The sequence below is a fragment of the Ochotona curzoniae genome, unplaced genomic scaffold (assembly GCF_017591425.1).
Source record: "Ochotona curzoniae isolate NIBS_2020 unplaced genomic scaffold, NIBS_Ocur_1.0 scaffold_2476, whole genome shotgun sequence".
Taxonomy (NCBI): domain Eukaryota; kingdom Metazoa; phylum Chordata; class Mammalia; order Lagomorpha; family Ochotonidae; genus Ochotona; species Ochotona curzoniae.
Genome location: NW_024467095.1, coordinates 4,612,727 through 4,627,844, shown reverse-complemented (window position 1 = coordinate 4,627,844; position 15,118 = coordinate 4,612,727). Strand labels below are relative to the sequence as shown.

The window sequence follows — 15,118 nt, the reverse complement described above, 5'->3', positions numbered from 1 at the left end:
TACAAACTTAGAAAACGGTTGAAAGTGAAAGAACTCTTGTGAAAATTTTATTTCCACTGCACTTCTTCCTAATCAGTGCATGTCAAAATTCCAAATCCTCTACCGGACCTTTAACACTGAGGATGTTACCAGCAAGCAAGCAGATAACTTCACCTTCTTAGACAGCAGGGCATTCTTCAAGCGCAGACTACAAACGCAACCTTAAAGACAAAACTCCCTTGCCATCTGCCAACGTGCACGCCCCACTCAGCCGGCAGCCTTAACTCTTAGCTTCTTTCAACATCTGCATCTCCCTCCAAGGAACGATAATCAATCTTTCTATTTTGATTTTATTAGTGAATTCTGTACTTCAGTTTGTAATAATGTTCAAATAATTTGTGTGTATACCACACACCAATAGTTCAAATCTAAAAGAGTAGAAATCGCCTAATGGAATATCAAGTACTTACAGTGACAATATGCAAAAATAATTTGGACTCTACTCAGTACATTTTCCAGCTAAGTATCTATGCTAAAACTTAACACTATGTCAGCTTACAAGCAGGCGTGGGACTGGTGGATTGCATTCGGTCAACCTCCTGGTTCTGACACTGCACAGTTAGTTTGATTCAATGTATCAGTCCGAGTAAAGGGCATGCAGGGTCTCAAGTGTTATTTCTTCAACTGCAGGGGAATCAATTATCTCAAAAGAAAATTTACTAGATAAAACCTTTTTTTTAAATCACAATTTTCTCATAACTTCAACCACTACTTACAGGTATATTCTGTATTCTGTGTTTCTAGGAATAAACTTGTTCTATTATCCTAAAATAACACCATTTGCAAATACGAATCAGTATGATCTACAGAAAACTGCCAAGCAAGTCATGAGATTAACCACCTGAAGAAAGGGAAATTCCTCACCAAAAGAAACTGTTCTATCGTAAGGACTTGTAGCACTGCCTAGAGACAGTTCCTGACGCTGGTCCAAGCGCGCTAGCCTTTGCTAAACAATGTGAGAAGCTACACAAAATGGCAAAGTAGGAAAAAAGAATTAAATCCCAAAACTTAACACTTAGTAGATTAGAATCCAATAAAGTTTCCTAGGAACAATGTACTGCTTTAGATGTGATGGCAAAATAAATCCTCTACACTAAGAATATGTGAATCTAACAGCTGCAACTCAGACGACTGACCCGGCGGGACTGGACATCACCCAACACCCAATCAGGACCTAGAAGACATCACGCTGAACGGCAGCACAGCCTGCTGCGCTCACACTTCTCTGCCGACGGCTTAGCTGTAAATGATTCCCACTCTGAAAGTCTTCCTTTTCACACAAACGTCCCAAAGCCTCAACTACCCACATTTATTCCCACCCTACCGGCATTTACTCTCCATGAGACGCAGCCCTAGAAGATGGGCAAAATATCAAGACACTGTTGTCCCCAGATTTACTCTTGGGTCAAGAGACAAATGGGGGGGGAGGAAGAAAAAAGAAGAAACTTTATAAAGAAAAATAAAAACCAATGGTGAACTGAGAGATTGAAGCAGCATACAATCAAGACAAACAGCTCAGAAAAAGGAGCACAGCACTCTTAGATCAAGAGGAGCCTCAAAACCAGTTCTCCAAAAAAAGGGGTACTTGTGCAGAGGTCTGCCAAGTGAGGACGACGGCCAGCGACAAGATGAACAAGATGTGCAGAATGGGAAATGAGCAACGGCCAAGGGGTCAAAGCAGGGGGCAGCATTCATGCACGTCGATGATGTGTCCTTGGGCACAGCCAGTGGGCCCAGAGCAGCATCCTTGTGTGCCATCCTAAGCAGCAAATCTCATTTATTCTGTGAGAACTGGGGTTGGGCCTGGCGCAATAGCCTAGTGGCTAAAGTCTTTGACTTGAATGTGCCAGGGATCCCATATGATCACAGGTTTGTTTCCTGACTGCTCCACTTCCCATCCAGCTCCCTGCTGTGGCGTGGAAAAGCAGTGGAGGATAATCCAAACCCTTGGGAACCTGTACCCGCATGGGAGACCCAGAAGAAGCTCCTGGCTCCTGGTTTTGGATAGGCACAGCTCTGGCCGTTGTGGCCACCTGGGAAGTGAATCAGCAGATGGAAGACTTCTACTCTCTCTCGCCTCCTCTCAGTAGATCTGACTTTCCAATAAAAATAAACAAATCTTTAAAAAAAAAAAGTCTCCTTTGTTTTAACAGTTCTGGCAGGGGTGAGACAAGCATGCATAGCACAGACCGCGAAGACATATCGGGATGTCACTGAGATGCTCATAAAGACAGAACAAACAAGGACAAAGTATCTGCCTACTTGGAAAGATGACAACTTGTAGTGAGAGACCGGAAGAACTTTCTACAACTTAACTTTCTGAGAGATCACCCATGCAGAAGAGAGCTCTGAGACGGCAGCAAGATCAGTGTGTTCAAACAAATTGGGAGTACCAAAGGGAGAAGCCGGTGCAACACGGAAAGGTGCTCTCCCGAGGAAAAGTCACCCGCGTGTTAGAGTTTGGGGGACCACACACGAGCTCTGGGCAAAGCCTCAACAGGTGCATAAGCGGCAGCCCCAGCTTGGCTGTCGGCAGGCTGAGTGCTGCGCTCCTCTCTGCTGACTCAGAGGTTCTGTGGAGAAGCACTCACTGAGGGAGACCTCGCATAGCTCAGGTGGAACTGAAGGGGGTCTGGAGGGCCCCTTCCAAGCACTGAGCACAAATCCAGAGCTCTCACAGTCCTCTCATCTGACTCTGCTGCATTAGAAAACCACCTGTCGGTCCCGCAGTCTCCTTTTTCACGCTGTGTAGGACATCAACAGCTTTACCACCTTCACATCATGATGCTCTAAGGCTTCCGGAAGATATGTAGAACTACTCTCGAATCTTAATTTTAAACACATATTTTCCACTTTAATAGTGTAAACGTTAAATTATATTTTTTCACTCTCATAATAGTACACCTACAGAAGAGAAATGCATTTGGCACAAAGCTGTTTGAGACTCAATTAGGTATTAAACACAACCACTTAAAATAGCATTAAACATAACTGATTCCTGCAAACACATTTAAGGATTTTGCTCAAAAACTGAATTAAAGCACTTGATCGTGACAGATTTACATTATAGAAACAGAAAATGAATGGGTAAAAACAAAAATCACAAAAGGAAAATGCTATGAACTGACACCTGACCGACCAGCTGGCGAGTGGGTACTAGATACAGTCCTGTATTCCCTAGCAGGCAACTGAAACGGGACCAGACTGAAGGGCACTGCCGCTTCTAGCAGGTACACCAAGGCGTCATGAGCCCCACGGATAAAATATACCCAAAAAGATTCATGCTTTACAGTGGATTAATTCTAAGGCCTCTTATTTTATATTTTAGAATCTTCAAATGAATCATTTACTGATACAATAATCCCTTTTCTGCACAAGTCTCAGTGACTAAAAGTTTCAAATTGATAAAAAAAAATTTGGAGAATCACATCAAAAATAACAGGCAAAAAAGGAGAAAAAAAACCCTGAAACTTACCAAATAGATTTCCTAAACTTGCATCCATTTTTATTTCAAATACTTGAGAAATCACATAAAATGTGAGTAAAAACACTGCCACCGCCACCACCAGCTTTGCAGCACCTGGATAAAGGCAGAATTCACCGTTAGTTACGAACCCACAAAACGGATACTAGGCGCTTCTATGAACGTGTACATCCGAATGTGGAATTCCTACTCCTTTTGGTATTTCTGGAGCTACAAAGGCCAGGATGTACATTAAAGAATGAGTTCTCAAGGAAACTGTACCACTTTTCCAATCCTGATGTGGTCAGGCTACTCCTCCAGGAAGAGATGTCCTCCACTCGGCCAGACAGAGCTTGGCATCTAGCACGTGTATCACATGGACTCGGCTACATGACAAGTTCCGCAAGACACACTCTGTGCTTTTCTACCTCTAACCACAACTGGATGCTTTACAAATGCACCGACAGCACTGCTTAATACCAGTCAACTCTCACTCCTTCTCGGTGCAGCTCCACAAAAAGCACAAGACCAGATGGGAAATGAGAGGTAAGAATTGTCTTTCTCTTGCTCAAGCACTTCAGCGACATCTTGTTAGTTCACAGATGAGCAGCATTAATCTTGCCTCTACAGTCTCTGTCCCTCTCCTCCCTCGCCAATGGTGTCACGTGCTTTCACGACCTTCTCATCGTCCTTACAGAACACAGGAACTGGTGAAGAATATAGGTAAACTGGAGGCAGGGCAAGGCCCAGGACTCTGCCTAGCACTCCATCCTCAAACCCAAGGACCACATTCCTCTGACAAATCACCAAGCTCAACTTACTTGTACAGAAACTGGAAACACACACAGGCTAATCCTAAGTTTTAAAATGTAAAAAGCTAAGGAGGCAGAGGCAGCAGCCTGAGAACTAACTTGCTTCTACTTGGAAACAACATCAACGGCTATGCTGGGGGGCGGGGGAAGGGGGGTTATGGAAAACCTGCTCCCTTCCTCAACATTTTACTGTGAATGAGAAACTGCTTCCAAATGAAAATCTCTGTGTAATGCAGAATACAGAAATGATGTGGCAGTGAGGAAGTTAAACTAAGAGGATGATCACTCTCAGCCTCCATCTATTTACCATCTTCTCTCCAAACTCTGCTTCCGGTTTTCAAAAGCCACTGCAAGGTGGCTGAAATCAGAGACATTCAAGCAGGCCAGTAAACCCTGCTCCTTGGATCTAGCTGTACGTTTTACCTGTATTAAAACTCTCAACAACCGTTTGCTAAATGGATGACAAAGGGCGACACAGCCTTCCTTGATCATTTAAGAGCACAGCAAAGGACGTAAGGATTATGACATGATGTCTCGCCATCTTACTTTATCATAACCACTGGCACCTGCAGCCTGAAATGGACAGCAGCTACGAGAGTACTTCGCAAACTCATGCGAAAATGCAATTCAAAGATGATTACTTGAGTAAGAAAAACTTTGAAATCTAGGCACGGCTTTTCAAAAATAGACATGTACCAAGAACTTTCTGAAAATCCCTTGTATATTCAGTGTTGAAATAATCAGAATGATTAAAAGAAACAAGTTTGTAACATGAAAGTTCTAGACTAAATTCTGTACCAAGGTGAACCTGAGCCTATAAGAAACATGCTGGTTACATACGAGCATTCCGCAGGCAGGAAAAAGGCCTCGGCTCATCCAATGCGGGCGCTAGAGAGCTCCACGTCATCAAGGCCATGCATGGAAGCGCAGCTCTTCAACTGCCTCAGTATGCTGCTAGAGGGCCAACTGACGTCCTGAGCTCAGGAGGGCAGACTGACAAACAGTGAGCAAAAACACATTCTTACGGAGCAAACCAGCAAACAGGAACTTTCTGGTCCTGTCTCTTTCAAATACATTTTTTAATAAAAAATGTTTTTAAAAGAATATAAACACTAAAAGTTAAAAATATTTAGCATAAGGTTTGTCCAAAAGAAATGATCATTAAATGCACAATTTGTGATTTGCTGACAGCTCAAAGAATCAGAATCTAAGTAAGTATTTTATGTGCAATATTTCAGCTTTGTATTCTATTCAGAATTATTAACCCCCCGTCTTTTGTCATTGCTAAACAAACAGGTCACACAGACAGGAAAATTAATTCCACCCAATTCAATGTCTTCTTACCTGCTACCCTCATGTTTGGTTTTTCAATGTATGGCACTTTTCATTAAACAAGCTCCTAAAAATCAAAAGAAAAGGCAAACATTATTAAGTCTAGAACAAACACTGCTGCTTAGACTGAGTTTGATGTGGAGTATATATATTAAACCAATTAAATAAATGCCATGACATTTCTAAGTGTTCCACCAATATTGACATTTAATGAAAAAACCTGCTGTGCAGGTCTTCTTCAATGAACCATAACACTTTCAGGAGGGTCAGTGTCTGATACTGCTGAATCAAGGAAATGGGGCCAAGCCTGCCAGCAAAGGGCTGGCCCTGGGCCGGTGTCTGGCTCCTGACCCCAAGCTCCTGCCACCATGCACCCTCAGAGACAGGTGACGGCTGAAAATGGCTGGGTTCCTGTCATCCATGTAAGTGACTGTTGAGCCTCGCACAGCCCCAGCTGCTGTGCGCACTTGGAAGTAACCAATGGATGGAAATTTTTGTCTATTAGTTATTTAAGAAAAAAAAAATTTGCCATCAATGGTGTAATTCTCGTCGTAACTACGCATGTGCGAGGAGCTTCCAGCACTGCTTCCAAACCCTGCAGCCTGCGGTGAGACGGGCGGCTAGGCTGCTCAGCCAGAGACTGAGCAACCTGCATCAAACGGGCGCATTCAGGCTCATTTCTGCACCCCTCAGGACTCAGTCCTCTCATTCCAACCCCATAGCCCTGCTCCTTCTTTGATTTTGAATTTACATTTGTTCAACAGTATGTTCACAGTACAGAAGTGCATTTCCAAATATTCTGCTCATTTTCATTTTTCAGAGTAATGCTATCCATCCAAAGAAGCAGCTGTTCTTTGGAATTAGCATGAAATCAACAAGAAACAGACTCTGGGGAAAAAAAAAAACACTATATGTGTGTGTGTATATTTCTTTCCTGAGAAATAATTCAAAGTTGGTGAAATTTTTAAAATAAGAGGAAATCAGTTTGCTAGGAAACCCATGTTCAAATTTAGCTAGTTTCAACAGGCAAGTGATACTATAAAGAAACTGAACTCAAAGGCAGTTTTAATTAGCAATGCAAATGACCCAGGAGCGTGCCCTGTATTTTGCTACTCAGGGGTCAGTGTGGAGAGAATGACCAGAGCTTCCCATGACGATGGAACCTTGGATTTTTTTTAACTTTCTTAAAAAACAAAAAAAATACGAAACTCAATCTTGGGTTATGGGACAAAAAACCCTTCAGCAAGTTAGTTTGTCAATCCCTGATAACGGGGAATAAAAATAAATATATAAACCTTTCAGTAAAGGAATTAAAAACCTTCCTGATCTTAACAGCCTGTCTGAGCGGGGGGAGGGGTGTGTGTGTGTGTGTGTGTGTGTGTGTGTGTGTGTGTGTTTGCAAATACTTAAGTCCCATATGGTTTCTATCAGCCGCCTTAGAAGTATTACTTCAGAAGTAGAGCAGATCAAACGACCCTAAGCCCTGCACGGGGTCAGACATTTTCATAATCAACCGTTCTCCCAGGAAACAACAGGATCCTCTTTAAAAGGAAGGATGAAGCCGTTCACCCGCGGCCCAGGCGAGGCCAGTCCACACCGGGAGGGCTCCCACCCAGGACCAGGGATGACCAACCAACGCACAAAAGCCACTGCAGAAACAGACGGCTATCAAGCACCCTAGCTCCCCCAAAAGCTCCTGTACACACATCTTCACAGGTTAGATAATTTCTGAAAGAAAATTAACATTCAAATACTATGAAACCTGTACTACTGCCATTGTTATAAATGTTTAATAGAATTTGGTGTTTTTCACACTGAATGCTTAAAAGCAAAATAATAATTTTGGAAAACATTCAATGCTAAACATAACCATATTAAATCCTACAAAAATAAACTTTTTAAAAAGATCTACAGTCAGTCATAAAGCTCTTAAGAGTATAACCTATGACAACTATTTAACAATTAAAGATACACCAAGGTTGTAAAGGACCACCATGTGGGGGTAGGGCGAGACCTCAGCACAGCCCGTTGTTCAGCTGACCCCTGTGGGAAACAACACAAATGTGCTGACTGTACAGAGAGGCCCCAAAAAGGTGAAGCTGTGAAACTTCCGAACTACAGATGCACAGAACCAAACATCTTTTATAATTTGCATTTAATGTTCTCTTAAACCCCTAGGAAGCAGGGATATGGATGATCCACAGGCCAGGGTTCCTAAGTTACCTGAATCAACATCATAGGGGCTAACTGTCTCAGGTAACAGCATCATGAAAGCACATTCCTAAGAGGGCGATCCCTCAGTGTAGCTAAGAAACGGTAGCAGAATTAAAGGTACAAGATGGAAAAACACAAATAATCCGCAAGGTGTCTCTAACTTTCCCCCAGAATGTTAACCGTTTCTAGAAGTGAAACAAACTAGGCTCACGGGGGGGGGGGGAGCCGGCTTTCCACCGCCATGCGCCACACAGCGCCGTCTCGCACCTTCCTGAGGCTTTCCTGACAATCAGCGGAGAAGGCAACGCTGCAGAATGTTCTAGCTGATCTTCAGCAGCTTAAATGAAACCCCATTCTTTGAGGAACCAAAACTGATAAAACTCAATACCTACTTGTCCTTCCAGTTAAAAACAACGTGGTGATGATGCCTGCTCCATCTTAAAGACTGCCCTTCCCCCAGCCAGACCCACTTCGCCCCAATCGCTAAGAGGAAGAGAAGCAGCCAAGCCTGACACAGCCACAGCAATATTTTCAACATGACTCACCTCAGTGTTAGGAGTTTCAAATACAAATCATTCAACCAGTGTGAATGAATTAGCACTTAAGAGAGCCAGAGCTATTCTTTTCCTCTGCAAAAATTTGAGCTTTCAGATTTCGGAAAAACTATGACACACCAAGCAAAAGCGATGAGAAACTAGGTGGGCCTGTGCTCCACTCCATCTCCCCAGATCTAAGACGGCTAAGCAACTTTCTCCGCCAGGGAAAGGAGTTCCACAAACCCGCAGTGGGGGAAAGATCTGTTCCATCCCACAGCTAGCCTCACTTAGTACCCAGCACACCACCCCAGCATTTTGCCCAGGTGGGAGGGCGGAGTTAAGCTTACCGCCACACAGCTGGTAGCTACCGGACCACCACCACCACATCCTGAATATACTCACTACAGGATGGTCCATGGCTGCGACGTATGGGGAGGACGGGGAGCTGGCAGACAAAGGCTGCATACAAAAGAAGTCAGATGACCATGCTGTATCTGATGTCCATGTTAAGTGGAATAAATATTTCAGTAGACTATAATTACAAAACACTATAAGGTGCAAGGAAGCTAGAAGCAAGACTTCTGAACTAAGCCACCAACGTGGAAATGGAACAGAGAGAATGCATGGGTAATCTAGGGCATATCACACTGTGCTTCCCAAGCTGAACCTGCCAATACACAGGTTCTATTTACCTAAGATGTATACTGGGGGGCCGGGATGGTAGCTCAACAGGTAATTCGTGACCTACAAATACTAGCCTCCCATAGGGTACTGGTTTGTATCCTAGCTGTTTCACTTCTGATCTAGCTCTCTTTGTGGCCTGTGAAAGCAGGGGAGGATGGTCCAAAGCCTGGGACTGAAGAAACCCCTGGCTCCTGATTGGATCACCTTGGGCCTCTGCAAGCCATCTGAGGAGTGAATCAATGGATGGAAGATCTTTCTGTCTCTCCTCTCTATAAATCTGCCTTCCACTCCCACTCCCCCGCCCAAAAAAAGGATGTATATTGCTTCCTCCTTGTAATCCATGTCCATGTGGTATAAGGTTTCAAGCAGATTTCTAAAAGCATATAAAATAATTGTATATCCTGCAAACTACCAATACAGATTCTGTAAGGTTGTATCTTAAAAAGCCAGCCAGCATGGAGAACTGAATTACTAGCGTGCTTCTTAACATACAAATTCCTGAGTAAACTATACACCTGGAGGATCCAAATCCCCAAAAGTGGAGACAAAAACTCTACTCATTTCACAGCTTGTTCACACTGGGATATCAGAGCCTCAGATCCAAGGTGGAGTGAGGCCAGAGAACAAAAAACACCGACCAACAAGCCAACCATCCCGGAGGTGAGAATTCCCCTTCTTCCCTATCAAGGAAACCAGCCCGACCCCAGGCCCGGTCTCCTGTGGGGTAAAAAACGAAAAGGCAGGCGGTGAACCAGAGTAGGGAAAACGTGATAAGGAACGGGGAAGAAGGAACTTGTGTTTGCAATGGTTAAAATTGCGCCCTAGATCTAAAATTACCCCTGTGTTTACTTGCAGTTTTTCTCAATCACCAGGGCAGAATTTTTGCTTTGAAAGCTGTAATCCAGATGAAGAAATGACATGGTGATTAGATTTCTGTAACCCAGAGCACAAACACATCCAAAATAGAATATAGAACCCTACAAAATAACAACCAGTATTGCCTGGTCCCTTAGAGTTCTCCACCTGTTTCAAAAGCTATAATCTGAACTGCCCAAATTCTACACTGTTAACACGCGGGGAGAGATGGAGAGACAGAGAATGAGACACAGAGATACTAACAGGAAGAATGACAGAGGAGGAGGTGGTGTTCGGCTCATGAATTACTAGAAAAATAAGACACGCAGGCACAGATCCATACCAAGGGAAACCGCTACCTTTCTCTCACCTGTTTTAAATTATACCAGATGAGAAGTTGCAGCTTCCCACTCTGAACCAACATGTAACGGTTCCCCTACAACAGGCAGCCCTGAACCTGGCAGAAGTTGCCTGCATCCTGGGTTTGATTCCAGGTCTAACTCTGGACTCCAGCTTCCAGCCAGTGAAGATCCTGGCAGGCAGCAAGGGATGGGTGCAGTAACCAACTTTCTGCAACTCTCGTGGGACACCTGCACTGTGATCTTGGCCCCAGGCCGGCCAGGCCATGCCTCTGCAGGCTACTGAGCAGTAAACCAGCTGATGGACGCTCTCTCTTGCTCTGCCTCTCAAATGAACAGACGGATGATTTCTCTACATTTCCATTCTACTTCCGGTCTTCAAGTAAACATGTCAACCATGAAGGAACTAGATGAAACAATAGTCAGAATTTTGTCAAAGAGGCCTAAGTGAGGAAGAGAAAAGCAAGGACTCCATCTGCAGAGAGGGAAGGGAGGGAACCTACTAGCACACTATTTCTACTATAAAACCAGCAGCGAGCCAGAAGCTTCTCGGATCTTACGCGGTAGCAGAATCCCAAATACTTAGTCTAGCTTCCGTTGCCTTCTCAGGAGCATCAGCAGGTACCTAGCTCGGAAGTCCAGAAACCAGGACCAGGCTGGCACCTATGCGGGTTGTAGGCACATCAATCTGCTGTCCCACTAGCCTCCAAAATGTTCTGAATGACCAAATAAAAGCTCCCATTTTTATGTTGACAAAAACTCCTTCAATACTCACTGACCACATAACTACGGAAATGCAACATACCCTGTCAGGTGGCATGCCTGAACTATGGTACCACCTCAGCAAGTTTTGTGGCATCCATAATGAAATTCAATTTAAGCTCTGCCCTCTTACTCACTGGAAGTGCTTGTATGACTTTATAGCACACAGGAAGTCACCAGGGTTCATCAAGGGATGCGGCATGTTGGAGAGGATGGAATATAAACTGGGACATTATTCAGCCATAAAAAAGGAAGGATGTGTTGCAACTTGCTGCAAGCATCCCTAAAACACTAGGCTTAGAGAAACCACACCTACAAGAACATGCACAACACAATTCCATTCTTATGAAATATCCAGAAGGTTTAATTAAACCCATGAGGCCGAACGCAGGATGGTGGTGGCCAAAGGCTATGGAGAGAACAAGGGGCAGGTGAGGGAGGGGAGTGGTTCCTTCTCGGGGTGACATTAAAAATTAATTTACATCTCCTGGATGGTACATTTTAAAATGGTAAATTCCCATGTTGCATGAATTAAGCTGAATTGAAAAACCGCAATTTGGAAAAGCAAAAACTTATTAAAGTGAAGTCAGAAAAATTATGAATAAAAAAAGAGGCTAGGGAAAAAAATTCTAAGAACTCTAACAAGTGTTCCCAACCATCCTAACAGGCCGAAGAGGAAGAGAATGAGGCACTAACTGGGCACACTGTGGAGTCTTATTACAACACTCACGCTTCTCATGAGAATCAGCTGATTTGATTTCAGTGTGTTTTAAAAAAAGAAAAATGAACCACAAAAACTGTAAGAGTGAAGAACTTGGAAGACCATGTGGCCCCATGTCCCCTGGTACTACAACGGAGCAACCCCGCCAGTGCCATCCAGGAAGTAACTAAATACCCAGACCTGCTTAAGATCTAAGCTATTAAGCTATCTGATTGCCACCACAGGACTCTGGACTAAGCTCAAAACAACCACTTGCTGTTGTACAAAGCTCTGAGTCAGCTGGAGTTTTATGTCTTCACACTTTTTTTTTTTTTGCGGGGAAGGACAGGGGGGAAAAATAAAATAATCTGTGATGCCACAGGTTGTTGTCTCATTCACAGGTTCCATGTCATCTTTAATTGCTGTGTAATACAGGAAGGTGCCTAAACTTTGTACTTTAAAGACTGTGAAATAATAATAGTACTAGTAATAATAAGGTTGACAATTTAAGACACTAAATACTGAAAAATGTAAGACTACTTTTTTTGCTGTTGAGCCAATTTTTTTTATACTCTTTGATTATCCCCTCCAAGGACATTTTTCTTCGCAATGCCTTCATGAATTATGAAGGATGAAATAGCCAGCAAGGCTTACGGGACCCACATGTAAACGTACACCTGGAATACAGCGGGGGGCTGCAGGGACCCTGTCTCCGTGCATCAAGTTCGCAGGTCCCCAAAGGTCCACTTCTGTCTTCCTATATAGCAACGCTGGCCTTTAGTGAGCTTAGATAATACTGCACGAACCTATCAAGCCAAGCTGGCCAAACCTATATAGAAAACAGGAAAAGAAAAAAGTGCAGCCACTTGGTAAATGAGCTCTGGTGCTGGTCTCTAGGAAGTGGACAGCCAGGTCAACGACCAGGGCAAAGTCAGATGCTGAACTTCGACTCCGCCAACTCCTTCTTGAACGGCATTCATTACTATCTGCCGCTTCCTAACCTAACCAGGCAATCTGTACTCCACATGGCACTGGCTGGACATCAGCATATTGCCCCAAACGTGGCCCTCTAGGTCCAAGGTGTCTGGGAACCCGCTCTCAGCATGAGTCCCATCTTGTCATCTGAAAACCCGGGACAGACAGACTAAACCTTCAACGTGTCAGGCCTCCTCTGTAGACCTAAGGAAGCTCCTGGGCCACACGTGGTGCAGAACCGCGATGCTGAGAGCCAAGGGAGAAAGCGCAGAGAGAGCACTTTCATCAGTGACAGCAGGCGCCAAGGGGGGGGAACTCTGCAAAACACAAAAGTACCTCCGACTGGGCAGACACCAAACTTTACAAGTGGAGTCGACAGGAGTCCCACCCCGGCAGAGTTCAGCGCCCACAGTCGGGCTCCATCCTCCGGGCTTTCGGCCCACCCCACGCCGACAGGCGCGCTCCGGAGGCCGCCTGGGACCGGGTCCCTCCCGGGGCGCCAGGTGAGGACGCCGCCCCATCCCGCGCCAGCCCCGGGGGCGCCCGGCCAGCAGCCGATGCCCAGGGCCGGGGCTCGGCCCACGGCGCCCAGGGCCCTGCCCGGCCCCTCGGGCCACGCCGGGCCGCCCCACGCCCCACGCCGGCCGGCCGGGACCCCCGCGGGCGCCCGGAGCAGGAAGGCGCAGGGGTGTCCGGCGGCCCCGGTCCTCCATCCATCCCGCCCTCCGTGCCCGGCTCACCGAGCCTCCCGCCCGCCCGTCTCCGGCGGGCCTGCCCGCGGTCAGTTGAGCCGGAGGCCGACGAACACGGGCCGGCCGCCTCCAGCTCGCGCCGCCGCCGCTCCGATCGGCTCCGTCGGGCTCCGTCGGGCTCCGTGGGCTCCCTCGGCCTGCCCTCACCCCGCGAGCGGCCAGGAGGAAGCCAGCGCGCCTCCGGGGCCTCCGCCCACGCTTCCCTCGCCGCCACCAATGAGCCCCGGCCGCCGCGAGGCCGCGCCTGCCCCCTGGCGGTGGAGGACCGAGCGGGCGCCCGGCCTGCCCGGGGACGGGGCGGGAGCCGAGGGGCGGGCTCTGCGTGTCCGCCCCGCTGGACCCTGCCCGGAGCCGGCTGGACCTGCCACGTGGGGCCTGCCCGACCGCTGCCTGCAGCGGGGCAGCACCCCCAGCTGGTGGGCGGGTGGGGAGGAGGGGAGAAGGTGTGATGCACAGCGCAATCGCAGCCATAAACACAGACATTTTTAAATGCCCAGGCTCGTCCTTGAGACCATTGGGTGTGTGACACAGAGGTGGCAAGCTCGGATTTTTGTGACCTGAAGAGGAAAGCGAAACTTGCATGTTGTGCTTCGTTTTTGTTTAAATTATTACCAACGAGGTAAAAATTGTGTTTCTCCTCTATTGGGAGGTTTTTTTTTTTTCATTCCGTGTTCCTACGCAGAAGACTAAAACATACTTTACATACCAGACCTGAAAACACAAAATCAAAATGATAACATGCTTCAGATGGTTAGTAGCTTTTATGAACTGTATTAGGCAGATGGTCCCAGCATCCTATCTTGCATTAAATGGTGGGGTTTGATGATGGCAGATATCTCATCAAATCTTACCTAGGATATTCTTAAGACACACCGCCTGGTGACCGCGATGGAGTCTGGAATGTGCAATCCCTGGTTAGAGAGAGGAAGCAAGAGACGCGTTCCGAGTGTCTTCCATAAGTCAAACCCATGCCTGGGCCTTCATGGACGTATCCTCACTGGATACTCAGGATTCAGAGCAGATGTTAGCTGCATACAACTGACCAATCAAGAGACCAAGACACCAAAACAGAGTTGAGACCGTTTGTTCAGAATTAGGAGGTAGTAAAGTACAGCCTACGTCACATCTGACTGCAAAATAAGCAGATACCTTTATCATGGTACCCAAACAAAACGCCATATCGGGTACCCATGCCTGCCTTCCGCCTCCGTGTGCAACTGCGATGGTTTTTGCAGCCTCTGAGTTGACGCCAGTCTGTGTTTGCCAAAGAACTTTCAGCTCTGTGAGTGAGTATACATAACACACATCATGTTCTCCAAGCAGCAGTGTGCCTGAAGCAGCTCCCGTGCAGAAATCTAGTGTGTTGATATCCGATCTCTGTGCTTGTGTGTGCTGTGTTCTGTTGTAAGCCATACTTATTCATATGGGTTGCATGACTTTCAAGTTGGGAAATCACTTTAGACTTCATTAGCCAGTTGTTCTACCAGTGAAAGCATGAGGATACTTCCTCCTCGGGCTTGGCAGGGACTCAGAAAGCAGAAATAGTCATGGAGATTAATGATTAGGTTTTGTAAGAATACAGACATTTGCAGTTCCAGAAAGTGTAAACCAATGGTTGCTACTGGGTCAGAAAAT

The 15,118-nt window shown here is 46.0% G+C and overlaps 1 protein-coding gene across 1 annotated transcript in view; it reads right to left on the bottom strand.

Annotated features, from left to right (window-relative positions):
* FAM3C (FAM3 metabolism regulating signaling molecule C) overlaps window positions 1-13,620 on the bottom strand; it is a 30,276-nt gene extending 16,656 nt beyond the window's left edge. The window contains exons 1-3 of the mRNA XM_041002027.1: window positions 13,472-13,620; window positions 5,659-5,713; window positions 3,515-3,619 (exon numbers count right to left, since the gene is read on the bottom strand). Of these exons, the coding sequence (XP_040857961.1) occupies window positions 3,515-3,619; window positions 5,659-5,671 (118 nt within the window). The 5' untranslated portion in view covers window positions 5,672-5,713; window positions 13,472-13,620. The remainder of the gene's footprint in view (window positions 1-3,514; window positions 3,620-5,658; window positions 5,714-13,471) is intronic.
* Between the last annotated feature and the right edge of the window lie 1,498 nt (window positions 13,621-15,118).